Source organism: Hippoglossus hippoglossus, chromosome 22, assembly GCF_009819705.1.
Source record: "Hippoglossus hippoglossus isolate fHipHip1 chromosome 22, fHipHip1.pri, whole genome shotgun sequence".
In the NCBI taxonomy this organism is placed as follows: domain Eukaryota; kingdom Metazoa; phylum Chordata; class Actinopteri; order Pleuronectiformes; family Pleuronectidae; genus Hippoglossus; species Hippoglossus hippoglossus.
The window spans coordinates 7,667,390-7,686,913 of NC_047172.1; the positions used below are offsets into that span (position 1 = coordinate 7,667,390).

Consider the following 19,524-nt stretch of genomic DNA (forward strand, 5'->3'; position numbering starts at 1 on the left):
ACTGTTCTTCCACGTGATACAAAACCGCAGCTTAGTCAGGAGACTGTTAATCAACAGCAGACGGCAGGAACCTTTTAACAGGCCAACTAAAGCAGGAGACTAACTGGGAGGAATGGTGGTGATGGTAGTAGACTCTACAAATCTTCATCCTTCTCTGGAAAAAGATGAAAGATGATGTCTTGCTCATAATAAGAGAAATGAGAAGAACAGAAGATGCCTATTTATTTGGGTTATCGAAAGAGTAGGCGAAAAGAAAACTAAGAATGCAACAGCCCACAGTCACACAGTTCAACGTTAGATCTCGTCATCCATAAAGTCGGGTTGGATTCACTGACTGAATCCAACTCATCTTGCTCCGTTGATGCAATGATCTAGGATATAAATCCTCCACTGATAGTAACTTTGAAGCAGTTTAAATTGGCTACAGCTCGACGCGTCACCTGGGATTTAAGACTGACCCTGCCTCAGTCCGTCAGACTCACACACACACACACACACACAAACACACACACCCAAGAAGACACACCCACACAAGAAGAAACTGCCTGGTAGCGTTGCAGCCTTGTAGTGTAAAAGAATGAGGGGCCCCAAAGAAACAATCAGAGGTTAAAGGTGCAATCACATAACACAGAGGGATTCATTCTAGAAAAATAAATGATTTTCCTAAATTATTTCTACTTTTGCTTAATAACGTATTTCCCTGTGTGTTGGATGTGTCTTGTAACAGTGTCATAAACATGGGTCTTCTATGCTCACACATTGATGCTCTACAAAAAGAAAACACGAACGCTACCAGTCTACGCAGCAGTGATCGGGGGGGATGGAACTGTGGTAGTGAGGTCTTGTTGATTCGCCTGCTCGACCAATCACAAGTCAGTCTCGACTGTCAATCGTGACTTTTCACCTTGTTTTTATGGCATCAAGTAAGTGATTGGAAAACCACACCTCCTGGGAAAAACTGCACTTGAACATACATCAGTGTGATAAGAACACCTAAAATGACAGAAACCATCGTTTGAGGTACTTTGGCGTTACTTTTGCGGAGCAGTCATGTTGTACATCTTTATACACTACAGATGTATATGTACACGTCTATAGGTGGGACCCTAAGGAAAGAAAAGGTTGGTTCCCATGTTTTCACACCTGCATTGGGATTCAAACCAGCAGCTTTCCACTCAAGACTCATCTGAAATCGAGTTATTTCATGTCATGTATTCCGTTGTAATCAGATAATGTATGTATATGTAAACAGGGCACAGAGGGGAAGGCTGCTGCAACAAGGAATAATCAAATAATACTCATGTTCACATCAGAGAAGAGATGACTCATCATAAACACTTCAGAAAAGCAGCGTCCGCTCCAACAAACATGAGGTTAATCTGTGACTTGTGCTTGTTTTTCATGTGCTCTTACCTGAGAGAGCAAACATAGCAGATCTGTGTTCAGCAGCTACTGGAGGGTAACCTTCAATTTGAATCCTAAGCAGAGAAAGCTCAACTGGCCCTTGTGTTTAACTGATTTACTTTAAATTCTGCCGATTCACCATAACTTTGAATGCTTGTTATGTGATCAGATAATGCAGAAGCAGACATTAAAATGGCGGGATAAAGAAGTGTCATTGATCTTCGTAAGCAGTTCTGCTGGCACTGAAATTAATAGTCTCTTGTTATTCTCATGAATAACATGCGTGGTTAATTCAATTAACAAGCAATATCTCAGCTAATGCTCAAACAGAGGAGAAAAAAACTAGAATCATTAAAAGCTCAATTTCTGCTGAAACAATTATTCAATTTCAGCGTAAATCTAATCTGTTTGAGAGCGATTGACGTAAAGGTCGGCAGTAAATCGATTTAGCGTGTCATTCTATTGGCATTGGAAACGTAAACATGCTCATCAGTGTGAACATTAGCAGGAGAATTAAGGGAGACATGTGGAAATTTAGCTTTGGGTTACGACAGCACGGCAAACACAAACACAGAGGAACACATAAAAAACAATTTAAAGGAGAGTAGAAGAGACGAGGAGGAGGAGGAGATTCATTTGTTCTCTGACCTGAGAGGCAGATGAAGGTCATGTAGTCTCCCTGACCACCAGTGGCCAGGAAGGGGATCTTCTTCTTGGTCCTGCGCTTCACCTGCACAGCAGCGAGCATCTTCTCGTCGTGGGGTATGAACACCTCCTTGTTGATGGCCGACTTAGCGCTCATCTCTCAAGTGGGCGTGAGGAGTGGAGCAGGTGGCAAGAAGGTCAAGTGGGGAGGAACGAGAGCCGCGCTTCACTGAGGAGAAGACGAGAGGAGAGAAAAACAGCAAATGAAGCCAGGCAGAAATGGCTTTTTTCTCACTTTCACACAATCAAGAGATAATACCGTCTCCCTTGACTCTACTGTTATCTGCTCAACCAGTTATTTGGCCTTGTTCTAAGATATACAAGTTTCATCCAAAGAAATAGTCCCTGTTAAAACTGTTGAAAGGGTGTTCGGAGGATTATCTAAAACCACAGGGACACCGATACTGAAGAGAGATAGTGTGAGCTGCACGGAGGAAATCTTCACCTACACTGCACTGGGATGTAACCAAACCTATCTGCATGGCCCGATAGCATTAGATCAGTGGTTACCACAGAGCACAGGACAATGGCACTGAACCACCTTCAAAGAACATCATAAAAGACATCACACATCCCGAACAGCATCTACTTAAGCCCCTCAGATCTATCCCCATACACACAAACAGCTTCTTTCCCAAAGCTGGGAAAGACTTATTTTTACATTTTTAATATACATTTGCTTGATTTAATATTTGTATATTTTTCCGTAGTAAATCTTTATTACAGACACAATTTAAATTGAGGATGACACTGTATGTGATTTTGTTTTGCTTGCACAAGGACAATAACGTTCTTGAATCTTTTGCCTGGGACCTATAAAGCCATGGAACACTTACGACCCCTCGTCACAGGCCTAAAGATAAAGTGTATTTTTCAAATAACTTCTGGTTTCTTGCTTCCGTTATCATTTCACCAAATGTTTGTAACTCTTTGGGGAGTCTCTGCCACCAGTTTTTGAACCACAGCGCAAGAGGGAAGTGTTTTTATTTAATACGGATCAATTCTTATACAAAGATAAAGACATTGGATATACAGTACAATGACATTGAATAAACAGGAGAATTCATTGTGTTGGAATTGTAAACCTTACGTCTTTTGTGCACACACAGCCAATCTCGACTGGTGCACTCTCTATTGCTCACAGTGTATTGCACATTAAAGTAATGACAGAGGGAGTGAAGGGTCCCAAATGGAGAAATGGCTGCATCTCTCTGTGTTACAGCCAGTCTCCATGCTCCGTCTCTCTAAATGCTTTGCCAATGTTCTTCTTGGAAGCACTGCCACTTGCAGAAATGAAATGACTTCAGCAGAAACTGTTAAAGAGTACGGGTAAGTCTTACGGATACGGAGCATCAATCATGTACTCTACTCTTACAGCCAAAGCCTAGTGGTGAATTTATATTTCTCGGTGACCGCGAACGTGCTTTGAGAGACGCAACAGTACCGTCTGCGTCACGGAGAACTGGGATTGTGCTTAAGTGCAGGACTCAGTCGCAAGGAAATTGGGTAATTAGATCCAAACGCTCTCACAAGGACCAGGGAGCTTAATCATCTTCTCAGCCAAACATATTCGCTTGGGACGCACAAGCACTCGCAACAACACACCACAAAGGCCGCCCAGATGATCCCGTCTGTCTGTCAGTCTCAGACACTCCACTGCAAGGCGAAGCCGGGCCAGACTGCAAAACAAGGCCTTCGTCAGATGGGGCTTCATAATAAAAAACACGAAAACACTTAGTCGCTTTCTGACAACGCCGCAAATCATGTGCTCAGCGAGTAAACAGGGTCAAAGATTCAGTCCTGATTGTCAAAACGAGCAAAACCTGCAACTTCTCCACACCCAAGCTTAGTGGCTGAGAGGCTGCCATTGTTGACTGGTGCTCCTTGTTAGAGTACGATTACGTGGAGCCCGAGAGAACGCTTCGACAGCAGGGAACACGAAACCTCTGAAGACACTCACGCTGCTACAATAGAATGCAATCTATTAAACAGCCCTGCAGTCAGAAGTACTTCCATGAGGCAATTATTGTTCATTTCTGGTGAGTGTATGAGCTCTATGGTAATTCCTAAAGATGGCATTTAGTGGTGGTTTCACACTGAATCGCATTACAGGAACAACGTGAGCTGAATCATTAACGCTCCGACACAGTCACCTGCAGAAATGTAACATTAAGAAAGAAACCGTATTGCCTGTAAAAGCAGCGTATTACTACCTACAGTTGCATTTTATAGTAACATTTATTAACCTAATAATAAAATAAGTACTTATTTTAACCCAGGTTGTTTTTTTTGTCCCCTCTCTGAACAACGCAGCAAGTGCAGTGCAAACCTGAAAGGGCCTGTAAAAGGTCTAGTGTCGAGAATTTAGATTTGGATTAGTGTTTAATGGTCTGCACATAAAATCGCAGAGTGAAACTTTCATATTCAAACACAATCCACCACTTTGCGACGCCATGTTTCTGAAGTAGATCAGAACAAACTGGCTGCAGAGATGGACTTCTATGGTTTTATGTTATTTGAAGGAAACCACAGGTCTTTCTATACACTTGAGAAAAATGCAGCTTCATAGCTAGACACCATTAAATCCTTCACACTGAGGCTACTTGTTTATTATTGTTACCATGACAAACTCCGGGGATACGCACAACGAACTAAAGAGCCACAACGAAACTATGTGGCTCTTTAGACTTGAGGACTTGTTGCATATAAATGGCTCAACGCATTGGATTAAATGAGGACTCAAATTTGAATTATAAAAGTGTAAAAATATGTATCACTAGGTACTCACAATGAAACTCATATATGACAAGGATTGTTAGTAATTATAAAACGTCCACATCTACAACGTTTGTTCTTCTGCACTTGTTTCTGTATAAGACCGACGTTTACATCCTTCTTGAATATGCTCCTTTTCTAACACTCTCCCTTCCTCTCTGCTCTGTCAGCGATGCAATGCTCCACAGTAAACAAAACTCCAGGCCAAAAGCTTGTGGAGAGTAATTAGAAGGGCTAATAAATATGTCTGTTTGGAATTCAAGTGATGTCCAACATCTCCACACGGAGCTAGAAAATACACCCTAATTTTCCTGACATTATTGATTTCAAACAGAAAATATGTTTTGCACTCAAAAGGCATGACAGCTCATTCAGTTTGATCATTTTAAAGGAGTCTCACGCAAAGTAACAACTGTGCAAAACTCAGCTTTTCGTGTGCAAAAAAACAACTTGTATCGTGTTCTCTGAATATATAACAAGCTTTTTCAATATTCAGAGGTCGGCTCAGAATGTGTTTAGCCTTTACATGTTCACCGAGGAAGGCAGTTTAAAAGACGTGCTGTGTATCTGCGCTTTCAGACCTTCTACACACTCTGAAGCCAACAGGAGCAACAAGGATTTTCCCTGTTCAAGAGCAAAAGAAGACATTCTCCATCATATTATGCAATAACCAACCTACACATACATATATAACAATCATCTGTATTCATACTCATTTACATGTGCACAGTAACAGTGTACTATAACCCCTCCCCTGGCAATCCATCCTTTAATGTCTTCCCTCCCTTCTCCCTAACCCAGGATCGCACAATGGAGAAAACAAAACCAGAAAACCTAAACTAAATGCAGAAAAGTCACAGGTCTTGTTTCTCTCGGCGGAGTTCCTCTCTGTGGAAGCCCTAATCCTTCTCCACCATTCGCCAGCTGAGACGGAAGGCTGCCCACATCTCCCTGCAAGCTGTCACCAGGCAAAGGGGATCGCATATCCCCCCCTCAGGTGGCCCACCGAAGCATGATGGGAAAGAGGGTTAAGGAGGATGGGGGGGATGCGAGGAGAAAACAAGGAGGAGGAGGAAGAGGAGGAAAGACAGGAGCCTGCAGGCACTGAAATGTAGCCAGCTTCAATGCATAGCTAAGGGTTCGACTTTGAGCAGTCTTATGCAATGCTCACCATGAGCAGTTGTATTGTTGGGAGCCAATGAGCTGCTGCGGCAGTGAGAACGACGTGTGGATAGTTTACAGCTGCTTATCAGCCCATTTCCAAGCAGAGCCCCTTTCAAAAAACACTTCATTAACTGTGGCTGTGCGTTGCCAAGCAGTCAAAAGCACCGGTCGTCCTCATTCGCCTGCGTCCCTCTTGCCCAAGTGTGTTTGCGTGAGATCTGTTCGCTCTGCGCTCACGGCTCTCCGGACACCTCATTGGAGTGGGGTCTGTCTTTGAGTTAGCTGCGCAGCCACTACTTTGAGCGCCAGCACAGTCCTGACTCTCCAGCCTGGGCTCGCGGGCTCACGGGAACCTGGCACAGGAGCTGAAGCAGCAGAGGAGGAGGAAAGGGGCTTAAAAGACAGGTGGAAGAGATGGGCCATATCACATTGAACTGAGGGTGCTTCTTTAATTTCCTTTGGTGTGAGGTACAAACTCAAAGCCAGACTGGCACAAGCTAAACATTCATCTAGGAGGGAATAATCAGGTATTAGAGATGCTCCGATACCAGTTTTCTCTTCCATATCCCGATGCAGGCGCCGATCTGATTCCAGTGCATTTAAAAAAAAAAGAACAACTCATATAACGCGTCTTACCAGCTGTATGCTAAAAACCCTGTGTGGAGGTGATGATTGCTGTCATTGTTGTTTTGGTCTGGCTCAGATTAAACCCCTTTGAAAAACAACCACATAAGACAATGACTCCGATAGAATGTCTTTTGTTTTACAGCCATAACTGAAAAAAGCACACAAATAACTAAATACGAAACTGAAGTCTTGCATACGGTGCACGTCAGAGTTTTACTTGGGGCTTTCCAGCCTGAAATATCGCCAAATTGCTGACATATTCGTTAACTATGGCTAACGGTGCACGAGAGGAAATCAATTCTTCTTTCTATAAATAAATTTGCACTTCTATCAAGGTGAAACTGATATACCGACCGTGGTATTGGATCGTTACATAGATTTACGTACTCGCCGATGCCTGATGCAGCATATTCAGCAGTATCGGAGGCATTTCCGATGCAGGTATCAGAATCAGAAAATCTCTAATATGTATTCTGCTGCTCATGTAGTTGAAATACTGGTAACTGTTGTCTTTATTATTAACTTAAGGTGCCATTGGAAGTCACCTAAATATGAATCTGTGAGCAGTTGTGAGGATCAATTCTTCAATTAAGCTGTTTTCAGACAGGACCTCCGTGTTAAATCCGGAAAAGTGGCTGCAGCGTTCACCCGGAGCGGGAGGTTCTCTGCACAGACGCGTTCACAACAACAACAAATCCTCCGCATTATTCAGGCGAGAGGTGGAGCAGCCAGGTGCAGCAGACAGAGGCAGGAACTAACGTATTAACTCCACTCAGGAGATCACAGGATTTGGGTTACATCACCAGGAATAAGTTATATTATCCTTAACTTAGAATACCTGAGATATTTCATTTTAGAAGCTGCCAGCTTCAGCCAAACCTCTGCATGTTTCCAGCTCTTTGTTATAACTGGAAATGGGAAAGTCGACTCTGTGTACACAGCCAGAATTGCAAAACCCAGCACAAGAAGGAAAAGTAGTGTCTTGGACTAATGCTAAGAAAACAGTCAAAAACAGTTGTTGGGTTGCTTTCAGGAATTTACTATTTGTTAAAATTAGCCAGCTGGGAACAATCTATCACTTGTAGTTTTAAAGAAACACTCCGAACATTAACACAACACTTTATTTCCACAGGAAAGCGTGCAGTATTTTGAGAGACAGATACCTAACATTCAGTAAACATGCACTCCTCTGGTGTGTCAACAAGTATTATTGCTCAGGGGTAAGACAGTAATATGACAAGGAATTAGAGTCCGTCTTCCAACAGCAGAGAACAAGAGTAAGAGCAATGACAGAGCTTTCACTTCAATTTAAGGGTGTCGACAAAATCTCAAATACATGAATATGATTTACGAAAATATGGAACACAATGATAACTGGGAAGATAACAAACTCAAAACGATAATAAAATCCTCCTCTTGAAGCAATTCCTCCTCCGCGTCTATTCCTCCCACTCACTTTTGACTGACTTTGAAAACTTTCATTGCAAACTGCACTCTCGTAGATATATGAAAGAAGTCAACATCACAGCTGCCTTGAACGCATGTCTTTTATGATGTTGACTCATCGCCCTACACAAGGTCCTGATTTCACAGAAAAGCCTCCCACCGTGAACACATCTCCACAGAGTGATGTCATGCAACAGTTTCTCTTTGAGTGAGCGGTACCTGACGTCGCCACATGCACAGATGGTCGATGTTACCTCTCTTGAAATAATTAAAAGATTACACCGTCTACCCTGCTGCGTGTGTGGTGTCGATGTCAGTCTGTGGTCTATTAAAATCGAATCCTAACGTTAGTGCTGCATTGAGACAAACAGTCTTGACATGTGCAGTCAAAGTGTTTTATTCACAGGTCACTTTAAAGTGTCATGTTTGTTGACAAGTGCCAGTAACACCAAGAAATATATCACCCAACTGCAGTTCATGCTGTGGAGAAACTCTAATGTTTCATAAGGAAAGCCAATGAAAAAGTGCCAATAATTACAATAGTATTTCTACAATGTAACACTCCAAAACTCCTCTTCTCTCACTGGTATCTCTACTTTCAAGCTGGATTGTGAAACATTAAGACAAAGGGTGTTTTCTCTGAAATTACCTTGTGGAAATTGTGCAACCCAACAATTTTCTACTACAAAGTCAAACAAAACAAGCAGGACCATAGGAAAGCTTGTTAGGGCTGAGTAAGACCACATTTGGCTGTCCACATTTTGAGATGTAAGACCAAATCCCCCCATTGGAACCAGCTCAATGTGCATGGCAGGGGGAAAAGCTCATTAGCACAGTTTTCTGCCATCTCAGACATCCAGGAATCTTTAAATATGCCGGACTTCAAATCTGCTCTGCTGTCGCAGTACAGTGTGTACTGAGAGGGTACTGGGCAGAACGAGTGAAAACTAGAATGGCACGGAAAGCATATTTAATTAAGCCACTGTTAGATATCAGTCCCAGAAATATGACTGATTTTCATCAAGATCTATGAATTATCCCCTGGGAAATTGGTGAAAATGTAAAAAATATAACCCTCTCTTGTAATGTTAAAGAAAATGGTTTTAAAAATGTAATGGATTCTTTCTTGGTCCATGTTCCATCCTTCCACCAAGTTTTGTTGAAACCATTGGGTAGTATTGGAGACAGCAGGGCATCTGGACCATGGAAGCACTCCTTACTTGTTGATGGGTTAAAGACAGGGGATGTTGCACCTTGTTAAGCCCTGTGAGACAAACTGTGATTTGTGAATATGGTCGATATAAATTGAATTTGATTGATCCTCACATCCAATACCAAATAAAAAGTCTTTTCATGTGCGACTCGAAGCCGGCATCACACTGAAATTACAAGAAAGAAGGATGTCTAATAGAAGAAGATGATCAACATGACCATGATCGGGGCAACCCATGTTAGTATCGATAAGTGCATATTAAAGCAGTTTGTCTGAACCATTGACTGTTTGTCTGGAAAGTGATGCCAATGCCTGAAACCTGTATTCTCTCCAAGGACCAGCATGATGTCTACTTTATGGTCCAATTTAGAGTAAAACAGTCTAGTACCCTCCAATGGGTGCAGGTCAGTCAGCCCCCCCCCCTTCACAATAAGAAAGGCAACTAATGGTGCAGGGGGGGAAAACAACAATGCCCATGAGAACAGATACTGTCTCGCTGAAGTCTATTTTATGTTGCAATCACAAAAGAGAAAAAGCACCATCAAAGCACCAGGATAAATAGGACCTTGGTCTTTTCACCTCAAAAAAATAAAGTATATGGAACGACCCATCCATTTTCCTGGTTGACTCAGCTGCTACTGAGGATTATATAGTGCCAGGGAGGCACGGTCCATTCATGAATCAATGAATGACCCCAAATGAGCTCATTGTTTATGTCCCCCCACCTTATGGCAATAAAACATTTGGGAGGGGCAGAGCAGCAGTTGGTAAACAGAAGGAAAGCAAACGTAGAGCACTTCCCAATAGAGGCGTCCAACACAAGTGCAGGGATCATTAACAGAGACTCAATAATAGAGTGAGGCCACGGCTCAAGGCATTAACGATACAAAAGTGAAAGTACAGTTAGTCTGCATGAGGACAAAGCTCAAAGCAACTGCAGTGCATCAGTGTACGTAGACCACGTAATAGATTTAGATTAACGTACCCAGAGCAGAAACATAACCAGCCACGTGTCCAACTTCACAACACAGAGAACACAAAATGTCTGTGAGGCAGATTCCCTGCGGACTGCAAAGCTACGTGTCGTTTTGTCAGAAACAATGACTGGCAGGTTTTAGTTTCTCAATTTAATTATATGATCCACTGAAGAAACAAGGCTTTTTTTGTCTTTATGTCTGCCGCTAAGAGTATCTGTCTGCTGTGGCGACAGAAAGGAGCAGAGGTGGTGGGAGGGGGGGCACACAGCGAGAGAGCCATGCTTGACAGTTTACATTATGCCCCTTGTAGTTGGGACACTGAAATATATAGGGAAAGGTATAAACGTATCTTTTACGGTGTGCCGGAGCAAATGAAACCCTGAACTCCTGCATAGGAAGAAGTAATCTATTAAACGTAAGCGGGTCAGGTAACAGCATCAGGAGGCACAAGGGCAAGATTAGGAGACTCGCAGCTAATCGGAACCAAACGGGCTTCCAGATCCCAGCCTGTCGCAGAGATACACCAGAGACGCGGGGTAATTGCTACTCAGAGACACTCGCATTCAAAAACAAGCAGATTCCCCCCTTTTGAATAATGATGTCAAAAACTCAAATGGATGTCTCTCAAAATATTTCAGTTATGCTGAGGTTTTTGGATTGAAAACATCCATTTGGCACTTGATTATTTGCTTGTTTTGGGGCCCCACAGGTGGCCCCTAAAGGCTTTTAAAAAGGCTACTGAGTTAGTAGGTAAAAAAAAACACAGTATCAAAACATTTTTTCAGTGTTTTTATGGCTGTAAAATGTCTTGACTCTCAAAAGAAAAGCAACCACGAATGACAGTCCAACATTTGTAATTAACATTTTTAAGATTTAATGTTAACATTCAGTCAGGTTTTGATTATTATGGTGATAGTCAATACTGTGATCACGGGAGAGAAATATCTGCTGCTGGTTTAAGAGCAAACGGTGATGATAGAGGGGAACTCAACTATTCAAGAAAACACTCGTAGATCATGGATCGAGATCATGGATCGTGTTTGTGGTGGCAGCTGAACATAGATCGTGGATGGTGGATCGTGATCGTGGATCAGGGTGGCAGTTGATCAGGGATTATAATTCTAACTAGATTGCCTAGTTATACATTATAACCTCCTCACATATTCTGTAACACCTCTACCATTACAACTGTCATCGCTGCTCCCTTCCCCTCTGTCGGACATTGTCTTATGTACAGATACTTTAATCATGGATACACCTCTCTGTTTATGTCAGACACTCTATTATCTTATTTTGTGGCGGCATCTATTGCACTTCTGTCCGTCCTGGGAGAGGGATCCCTCACGTGAGGCTCTCTCTGAGATTTCTACATCTTTTAGGGCAGTTTTTCCTGACTCTTGCTGAGGACAGAGGATTTTGCACCTTGTTAAGCCTTATAGAGCCAAACTATGATTTGTGAATATGGGCTATACAAATAAAATGTCCATATTCTCATGGCATTCCCTGGAATAGTTGGACTTCCAAGTTATAAAGCTACAAGGCGAGGAGGGGGTAGAGTGGTCGTACTCGAACCAGAAGGTCAGCGGTTCTATCCCAGTCTTCCCCATCTGCATGCCGAAGTGTCCTTGAGCAAGATACTGAACCCGTCTCATAGGTGAACTGTATAAATGGGTGTAAATGGGTGAAAAACCATAAAGCGCTGAGTGGTCATCAAGACTAGAAAGGCTCCATATAAATACAAACCTTTTAGACCATTTACACTTGTTCTGATGAAATATTGAAGGTTGAGGATTTTTTTTCGTTTTCATTGCTACACAACCGATAAGCTCTGTTTAAACAGGGAGACACGGTTCACCTCAGTGAACTATACTAAACAAAACAGGTTTCCTACAGTAAATGAATTTCAATATAGTACTTTTTTTTAAAGAAATGGTAAAAAGACTATTTCATCATAATAGAAACATTCATAAAAAATGACAATAAGTTCATAAAGACAAAATATATGAGGTTTAATGAAATATTTTCATCAGTTAATCAGACGCCAAAGTTGCCAAAGTGGCTGAAACGTTCTTGACGCAATTTGCGTACAAAGTGCGGCTGAAACACGCGAAAACAAGCGTCAAAATAAAACGTTCCCTGAACTTTTCCCCTCATGAGTAAAAACCTCCGCATGTAATATTCTCCACAGCGGGAGAAGGACCGGAACCCACTCACCGAGGTGTCTCCGCGGCGGTGTCCACGTGTGGAGCTCGGATCCCGGGGTTAATTTCTCCAGCCGCTGTCACAGTTGTTCCGAGTTGTTGTTTCCGTCAGCGGGAACATTTCTCCCTCAACATCGCGTCCACTCCACTTTGTTTCCGCGACAGAAGCTGGTGCGTGTGAGCCGCGGGAGGAGAGCTGGTTTCCCCTGTCTCTGCCGAGGGAGACCGTGTGCGTGTGTGTGTGTGTGTCTGGGAACCTGCTACTGGTTTCTCACACACACACACACTCAGCCGCCAATCACGAGCAGTGTGACACCAGCACGTAGCTGCTGCTCACATCTGCAGCCTCTGTCTGAGTCTCAGTGAGAGGAGAGAACACAGAAGCTTTGGAAACCAAATGTGTTCATGGGTCAAAGTCAGGAGTGAGAAGTAAAACTGCCTTTAGCAGCGTTTTCTATGGGTTAGAGAGGAATGGTGGCCTTGAAGTGCACAAAACACTGCGACATGTTACAAAACTCAGTGTTCAATAAGAGAAGTCAATAAGAAGACACAACGACACCTAAGAAGACACAAAGACACATAAGAAAACACAAAGTAAAGTAAGAAAACACTAAGACAAGTACAAAACACAACGACATAAGAAAACACAAAGACAACAAAACACAACGACAAGTAAGAAAACACAACGACACGTAAGAAAATACAAAGTAAAGTAAGAAAACACTAAGACAAGTACAAAACACAACGACACGTAAGAAAACACAAAGACAACAAAACACAACGACAAGTAAGAAAACACAAAGACAACAAAACACAACGACAAGTATACAAATATATTTACAATTTACAAAACACAACAGCAAATCACAAAACACAAAAAAAAATTGGCGCATTTTCTTATTTGCCGCTGTGTTTTTTGATTTGCTGTAGTTTTATTTTCTTTGTCATTGTGATTTGCACTTCAGGGCCACCGTACAAACGTGAAAGGACACAATGCAAACATCAAAGAACCTTCATTACAACTGCACATATTTACAAGAAAAGCATAGTAAGTAAAAAATACTACGTGATTACTGAATATAACGTAAGTGACACAAGTTCGTATGGGAATATTAACTGGTGAAGGAAAATGATGACACAGTTTGATGATTTGGTCCCTTTAACTTAATATCTCTTTAATATCAACTCAATATATCAATATCATATTTCTTAAGGTCACGAGAGAAAGAAAAAGCAGCTTCATGTTTTTAATACTTGTTTAGACAATCCGTCTATATGCTTACATGCTGAAAAGTTACTTTAAGTACTCAATGGTGTGTAACAGGCCGTAATGCTGCCTGTCCCTGTCACTCAAACGTTGCATAACATTGACTACAGTAGGCTAATCTCCCAATTCTGCATGTACTGTACAATAACAATGATATATTGCACAGACAGACTTGAAGAAACTTGCTCGCAGGACTTGTAACAGTGAACTTCAAGTCCCATAAGATTATCATGACGGAAAAATCTGCATCGTGTGGTTTGTATTTCCAGTTTCTTTGGCTAAAGTGTAAAATACCTGATCGCAGTTGGTGCCCCGCTCAACAAAATCCATCAACAGTAACGTCAAAAGAAAATGTAAAGTGGCTCAACGTCTTTGAATGATCTGTTCGGGCAGGTCTTCACTTAAAGAGGTCACCGCAGCGACTCTAAATCCTCACGATGACTCAAGGCTCAAATATCTCTGATTATAGGAGGCTTCCCACGATATGACTTCATGAGCAGTAACTCGGTCGTTCCCCAGGGCCACTCCAGAAAAAAGTTAGTGTCTCTGTGTTCCTTGTTCCGACAGGCCTGCTCTACCTGAGCTTACGGACAGCATACACAGCCAAATCGCCAGCAGCTGTTGACCACCATCTTTGGTTTTTTACAGCCATGCCAACAGAAATCTGTTCCCCTGGGAATTCACACACGGAGGCAGTGGAACTCTCTCTCCCTCTCTCTCTCTCTCTCTCTCTCTCTCTCTCTCTCTCTCTCTCTCTCTCTCTCTCTCTCTCTCTGCGCGTGTTTGTGTGTGCGATTGTGTCAGCCGAATGTTTTGCTTGGCTGATTGTGAGTCATCCAAATTCCCTGCAGAGATCTAATTCCTGATAGATTTGGCTTCTTTTACGAGCTCTCCCTTCATTTCGATAAACAGACTTGGACGCCGACGCCGCCGACGCCTCACTCGAGATAGTTCAAGTTAAATGGGCTTCTGGTTTTTTTTCACCTCGGGAAGTTTGCAGCTGATCACTTGCACGTTGCAGAGGGACTCGATAAGTGTTGTGTTCGTCATTATTTGTCATGATAACGGCCGGTTACAGTTTACAGCAGATGTCCTTTGGGTCAGTCAGGAACAACAGATCCACTTGTGGCTAACAAGCAGCTGCTTTGTAATCAAATGTGAATGTTTCTAATTTCAAGATTTAACTGAAAACACTTTGAGGTCGTCTGGCTCCACGTCTCCGTGCGACAGTAATCTGCTACAAACCTCCGCCCTTGTAAGGTGTCGGCTATGGCTCAGGAGGTAGAGCGAGTGGTCCACTAACCAGAGGGTTTGTGGTTCGATCGCCGGTCATCCTCTAGTCTGCATGCGGAAATGTCCTTGGGCAACATAGTGAAGCCCAAATTGCCCCTGACAACAACAGTGTGAATGATGTTGAACCCATTTTCTACTGGTCAAAAACTCACTTATACCTCCTGACATCTGGCTTCTGTCTGCAGTGGGAATGGGCACAATCGGCATTGAGTCCCGTGATGGAAACGAGAAACCCGGGTGAATGCGTTAATTTGCCAAGACAGATAAGTGAGAGAGAGCCTCAGTTTTTGTTGCGTCTGTGACATCAAACATGAAGCACTAGGGGAAAAAATCTGAAAGACGGAGTCGACCTCCTTTTGTTTAGAGAGTTAACTCGCGTTGATAAAAACTTGCGTATACCCGCTAATTTTGGGGTCAAACAGGTATAAGCCTTTTTCCATCCATCTATTATCCTTTGAGGGACGCAGGGGGAGCTAGAGCCAACTTTGCTTATTGCGTATCGTAGGACCAACGTACAGAGACAAACAACCATTTACCCTCAGATTGAGAGTCCAATTAACCTATAATCCCAATCGGCAGGGCAGTACCTGGAGAAAACGCACACACAGACATGGGGAGAACATACAAACTCCACACAGAAAAACACCAGCCAAACCGGGATTGGAACCGGGAACCTTCTGCGAGGCTTTATAAATACAGTTCATTTATCATGTGAGCAGGACCAGCTGCATAAAGGGGAGATGTCATATACTTTTTCACCAACTAGCATCATTACACTGACAACAGCTTAAGATCCTTGATAAATACGTCTGTAATCCACAAAAAAACAACAACATCAGACTTGGACATTGGCACAACAATAATCAAATGTGGATGTTCCTTATTTTTCTCCGGCCCTTGAAGCTTCATCTGGATCATATTACAGCTTGTCTGGCTCAGTGAGTCCACGCTGCAGCGAGCTGCTCAACCATCTGCTGCAGCATGTGGAAATAGTTCAATTGAAGAATTTAGATTTGAAAAATGTTTGCCGAGTCTTCTGAGACGTTTACCTCCAGACAATCCGCTTTGATATCCACATGCAGGCTCTTCTGCTGTGTGTGTGTGTGGAGATTTGGATGTGAAGGGGGATGTTTTGCTGCTTTGGCTCGGGGGGGCCACGGGGACCGAGCTGCACTCTCTAGACCGTGGCACTGTAGAAGTAATGAACTGTATATCTGTGCTCCCCTGCACGAGCAAACACTTTCACAGTAATGAGTCACTTTTTCCAGGTGGAGGGGAAAAGAGCAGAATGCCGAAGGGGGAAAAATGATGCATTACACACTTACACACACACACACATACACACATGTGCAAACACAGAGTGATGCACACCAGCAGAGAGGGTTAAAAGGGCATTAGCTGTTTCCTGCCGGTGCGTTTGGGATTTCAGGCAGTTGAGTCTCTCCAGGGAAACGCTGGCTGATGATTTGTTCCGATGACAGAGGCGAAACACTGAACCACGTCCGGGTTTTGTATTTGTATGGCACCGCCAGTCTCAGTCTGCCGAATGAGCGGCCAGCAAACACGTTGAAAGCTTGCACACAGCTTATTGCTCAATCCAGTCCTGAGGTTGGGCTCTGGATCCATGACACACCGCAGAGACGGAAACATCCTCCAGGTTTTGCTCTTGTGGCCTGAAGTTTCCGAGATGTGTTATAGGATTGGAATCTTTGGGAACGGCGGGGGGAAAGTAACCAATCGCGGCTCTCCTTGTGGATTGGTTTGAATATTCTATGCAGTGGTCATATGGTCTCACTGTGCTAGGTTTTTTTTAACACCACGCCAAATTTACAGAATGGTTGAGCTACTCCTTTAATTCTCTGGAGCACCTTTGTTTCCCATGACCCTGAGCACACGTCATTATGAAAAATGTATCTTCCAATTGTTCCCTTTTGAGTTTCCATTAGCTTGTTTTTAAAAAATTTAATAATAATGCACTTTGATATCATGTGTACCTGCTTGTGGCAGTGTATAGAAAGATGGACGACATGACGGCTCCTCAATAGTGAAGCCAAAACGTATAGGACGCCATCTGCTGGCCGGCTGCAGTATAGGTCATAAATCCTGCCTCCTCCATGTTAATGGATGGGCGATGGACCAAACTAAAATATCAAATTGGTCTTGAATGATTCCATGTTTTTTAATCTGTTACTTTAGTCTTTTCCTCTGTCTTTTTCTCTTGCATAGTTTTTGATTCTATCGTTGCACTACTTCCTGTTGTTGTTGTTCTTTTCCTGATTGACTCAACTCCCTGTGTTTTTAAATTGCTCTATATTTATAAACGACTTGATGGAAAATCATACATCCCTTTCCCTTTATACAGGTTTCAATTCTGTTTTAGGTATTTGGCATTATTTAAAACCTTTGAATCATGTCGGGAATCTAAAAAGCATCTGTAGGATTGAAGGGTTAATCAGTGACTTCTCTCTGAGTCCATCACTGAAGCACTCCCACAGAAAGCAGGAGCTCTACCTGGTGTTTCATCCCCTTTTCCTCCCTCTCTCTGGGCGCCCTCTCTATCCCTCATCCGAAAAATCCTGGAAAACATAAACATCCTTCCTGCCTGTGACATCACTCACGGAGCAGTGCGCGCTGGCTGGATTAGGGAGAAGGAGTTGCCTCAGTCCCCGTGGCGAGCAGGGTAAACATGGAGATCTGACGATGGAAGAATGGAACGGTGCGAGGGACCCTTTGCTCGGAACCACCAGCTGCCTCTCATCTCCCCCAAATGGCCAGATGGCCGCCATACACTCACACACCCAACACACTTCATCGCCACTTTTTTCCCCCTCCGACTCTCTGCTGCACTTATCAAACATTGCATTCATGTGGTTTGATATTTACTCTTCACAGTGTGAGGCATGAAACACACACACATCACACACTGGTTATACAGAGCTGCACTGGGGAGAAAAACATGTCTTTTTATGGTGGAGCTGACATGCATACATTACTTCAAAAAGGGACTGTGTGTGTGTGTGTGTGTGTGTGTGTGTGTGTGTGTGTGTGTGTGTGTGTGTGTGTGTGTTGTTGCATGTTTTTATTTGAGATTTCATTGCAAGTCTGTCTGTGTTCCAAGTGGGGAAAATCAAACAGTACGTGTTTGATTTTCTCTCATCGGTTTGTGTGTGTTCGTGGTTTCTCGGTAACTTCGTGGAACTCGGCACATTCAGGGAGGTGGGAGTGTGTTTATATGAGGAGGGGGCAGTTGCGGATCTTGGATTTTTCTAAATAAGGGGCCATACAGGGCCCCTCTGTGTAAATCCACAATTTACATATGTCCAACATCGATACACGATTCCTTGTTTTCTGTTAGATCTATAGCAAAGCCTCACATCATTGAATATATTGTGAAATTTCTAATTATTTCATGAAAAAGCTTAGAAAATAAATAATCTTTTTTGTTCATATTTATTGTTTGTATTGTTAGTAAGTGACTTGTTTATTATATTTAAAAAAGACTGCTGGGAGGAGAGGGGCACTCTAGGGGTCAATCAGATTTTAGCTGGGGCCGGTGCCCCCTGGCCCCACCCCTGGTTTGGCCCCTGGGAGGAGGTCATTTGAAACCAATCCTTTCAGGTTCACTTGTCAAGTAAGAGGATCAGAGTGTGTGTGTGTGTGACGACCCTCTCATTCTGCCTGCCGGTGTGCCTTGCTCTGTGCTGGTGGGTGGAGCTACTGCCACCTACCTGCCCATAGGGGTGGGCCTTTCCAGAATGCATATAAGTCTGCTCTTCTGGGAGTGTCTCTCTCTCTCAGCAGGGCCTGCTGCACCAGCCTGAACCTGGATCCTTTGTTTGGTTTGCTGCACTAACAAACACGCATCACGCATCTGTGTGTGATCTCCCTTTTTGTTGCCAGCCTTGAGGTGTGTGTGTGTGTGTGTGTGTGTGTGTGTGTGTGTGTGTGTGTGTGTGTGTGTGTGTGTGTGTGTGTGTGTGTGTGTGTGTGTGTGTGTGTGTGTGTGTGTGTGTGTGTGTGTGTGTGTGTGTGTGTGTGTGTGTGTGTGTGTGTGTGTGTGTGCGCGCATTTCACATTATCGAACCAGGTCAAGTGTAACAATCCACTTTGATAATATTTGAGAGGCGTAAAAACAGAAAAATCAAATACCTCAGATCTGGTATTGATTTCACTTGCAAGTGTCCTGATAGAATATCTCTCACATGAGGCCACTAAACGATCCTGTTAGATTCACCAGAAGCTGAATAAATGACATTTTCCTGCAATACTGAATCTCACCTATTCCTCATGTTCAATTAGCTTTCCTCGCCTGAATGCGTTTTGGTTTAAATCCTCTGCTAATCAGCCTCAGTTGGGATGCACTTGCAGAAATCATTTTTCTTTTTTTCAAGCAGAATTGGGTTCAGTGTAGCACGGAAATACAAATAAGATCTCTCTCTTGAGCAGAACCAG

The 19,524-nt window shown here is 43.1% G+C and overlaps 1 protein-coding gene across 3 annotated transcripts in view; it reads right to left on the bottom strand.

Moving 5' to 3' along the window:
- The window catches only part of stxbp6 (syntaxin binding protein 6 (amisyn)), a 57,930-nt gene extending 45,070 nt beyond the window's left edge, over positions 1 to 12,860 (bottom strand). The window contains exons 1-2 of one of the 3 annotated variants that reach the window (XM_034576325.1): positions 12,526 to 12,860; positions 2,053 to 2,273 (exon numbers count right to left, since the gene is read on the bottom strand). In XM_034576325.1, the coding sequence (XP_034432216.1) occupies positions 2,053 to 2,206 (154 nt within the window). In that variant the 5' untranslated portion in view covers positions 2,207 to 2,273; positions 12,526 to 12,860. Of the gene's footprint in view, positions 1 to 2,052; positions 2,279 to 12,525 lie in introns of all 3 variants that reach the window. The other 2 variants (XM_034576324.1, XM_034576326.1) reach the window with 2 other exon arrangements.
- Between the last annotated feature and the right edge of the window lie 6,664 nt (positions 12,861 to 19,524).